The 2,061-nt window shown below is 45.2% G+C and overlaps 1 protein-coding gene across 1 annotated transcript in view; it reads left to right on the top strand.

Annotated features, from left to right (window-relative positions):
- Positions 1 to 2,061, top strand: part of LOC101861882 (calcium-binding mitochondrial carrier protein Aralar2) — a gene marked incomplete in the record, with an annotated part of 40,529 nt that overhangs the window by 26,529 nt on the left and 11,939 nt on the right. The window contains 2 exon segments of the mRNA XM_005095717.3: positions 284 to 368; positions 1,829 to 1,925. Coding sequence (XP_005095774.2) covers positions 284 to 368; positions 1,829 to 1,925 — 182 coding nt within the window.

Here is a 2,061-nt window from a genome sequence, read left to right as displayed (position 1 = left end):
GTGACGGGTCATTAGTTCAACAAGAATATTTTTTGTGTACTATTTTGTTGCATGTCAGTTTTGTGTAGGCGTTCATTATAGTACAAATCAATTGTCTCCCATTGTTTCCTCTTTGCTTTATGTGAGTCCTATTGTTATGATGAAAGCTATTCTACTTTGCGGGGGTGTTATTGTTCCGATTAGATTTATGTCCGTTATACTGCCTTTGTGTGACTTTGACGCCTTTTCGCACAATGAATGTCGTGACTGATACATATTGGTGTTTGTTCCTTGTTTTTTCCAGTGTGCTGTATTACTCTGACCTGGATGAACTGTCGCCCATGGAAGGTCGCGAGACGCCCTTCAAGATTCAGATGCAAATTGCTGAGGTAAGCACACGTACGCACGCATGTATTTACACACACAGCCATACACCTACACACGCCCGCATGTACACGCACACACACAAACACACCTAAACACACACATATACACACTTGCTCACACATACACACACGCATGCACATACACACACATGCACGCTCTCACCTAAACACACACATATATACCCACTTGCTCACACACCTAAACACACACCCACATATATACACACATGCACGCGCGTACATACACACCCACACACCTAAACACTCACACATGCACACGCGCGCACATACACACACACATACAATGCTGAGGCAACCATCTATTTGGACCAATAAGGTTGCTTTTAGAGACAGAATTGGGGGTGGGGTGCATCGCACACCCCGAGTTAATCACGCGCCTAAAAACAAACAACAACAACAACAACAACAACAACAAAGAAACTACCTTTAACATTAGAAATGAAGGGTTGCTTTGAAGCACAAAGGCCCCCCCGCCTCCCTCATTCGCACTTGATATAACACCAATGTCTGCAGTGAAGTGGTTGCCGCGTTGATGTCTCAGTCTCTATCTGTCTCTCTCTCTCCCTCTCTGTCTCTCTCTCTCCCTCTCTGTCCCTCTCTGTCTCGAGTACTCTGACCCACAATTGGAGTAAGGAAGAAAATAGGAGTGTGTTGCTATTTTATCCTATTCTGATTTGGCAGTGGCGTGTTTTCTCTCCTTTGTCTTTTTTTACTGCCCACCAATGATTGGTGCTGTTTTGTCGTCACTGGGGTCAGTTAGAAAGTGCAGGGAGAAGTCAACTCCCAGTTGCCCTTCAGTGTAGCCCACCTCCTAAATGATGTAAATTGTGGGAATGGGGGGAGGGGGTGGAAAACCACCAGGGTAAGATAAGATAAGATAATACATTATTGTCCCAGAGGGAAATTTTTCTGGGCTGTACAGTATGACTGTAAAAACACATGCAGGTATACATAGAAATTAAATTATATACTGTATTGCTCTCATTAAAATTAAAGGAAAAGCAAATTTGACAATAATGTACATATCACATGAGATGCGTGGCTCAACCACATGCAGGAGTTTATCACGAGACCTGAGGAGTGGCCTACATTGAAACAGACGTGCCACTCATCCCGATCTCATCGGGATATCCCCGATTTCATCGGGATATCCCGATCTTTTTTTCCCCAAATCTCAAGCATCCCGATTTCAATTGTGTGTATCCCGATTTTTTTGTTCCTTCTGTTGCGCCAGATTTGTCTAAAAACGAACTTCATATTTTTATGGACACACATTGGTAAATTTTTAATTTTAAGTCAGCTTGGCAGTCACCCCGATGATTTGTTGTTGGTCCCGATTTTTTTCCCCCCAGATCCTGATTTTTTTCCCCCTTGAGATCCTGATTTTTAGATTTCATAGAATGGCAAGTCTGATTGAAACGTTTCCCGTCTACTGTCCCCAGCAAAAACTTCGCCTAGAGCAAGGGACCACAGAGAGGACAGTGGTCATGCAGATAGCTGAGAGTGCCTACAGGTTCTCACTGGGAGCTCTTGCTGGAGGTGAGGGGGGTGAGGGTGTTGGAGGGGAGGGGGGAGGGGGTCATGCAGATAGCTGAGAGTGCCTACAGGTTCACATTGGGAGCTCTTGCTGGAGGTGAGGGGGGATGAGGGTGTTGGAGGGGAGGGGGGAGGGGGT

This window comes from Aplysia californica, unplaced genomic scaffold, assembly GCF_000002075.1.
Source record: "Aplysia californica isolate F4 #8 unplaced genomic scaffold, AplCal3.0 scaffold00112, whole genome shotgun sequence".
Classification (NCBI taxonomy): domain Eukaryota; kingdom Metazoa; phylum Mollusca; class Gastropoda; order Aplysiida; family Aplysiidae; genus Aplysia; species Aplysia californica.
The sequence above is the reverse complement of the archived record's forward strand: the minus strand, read 5'-3'. Positions and strand labels throughout refer to the sequence as shown.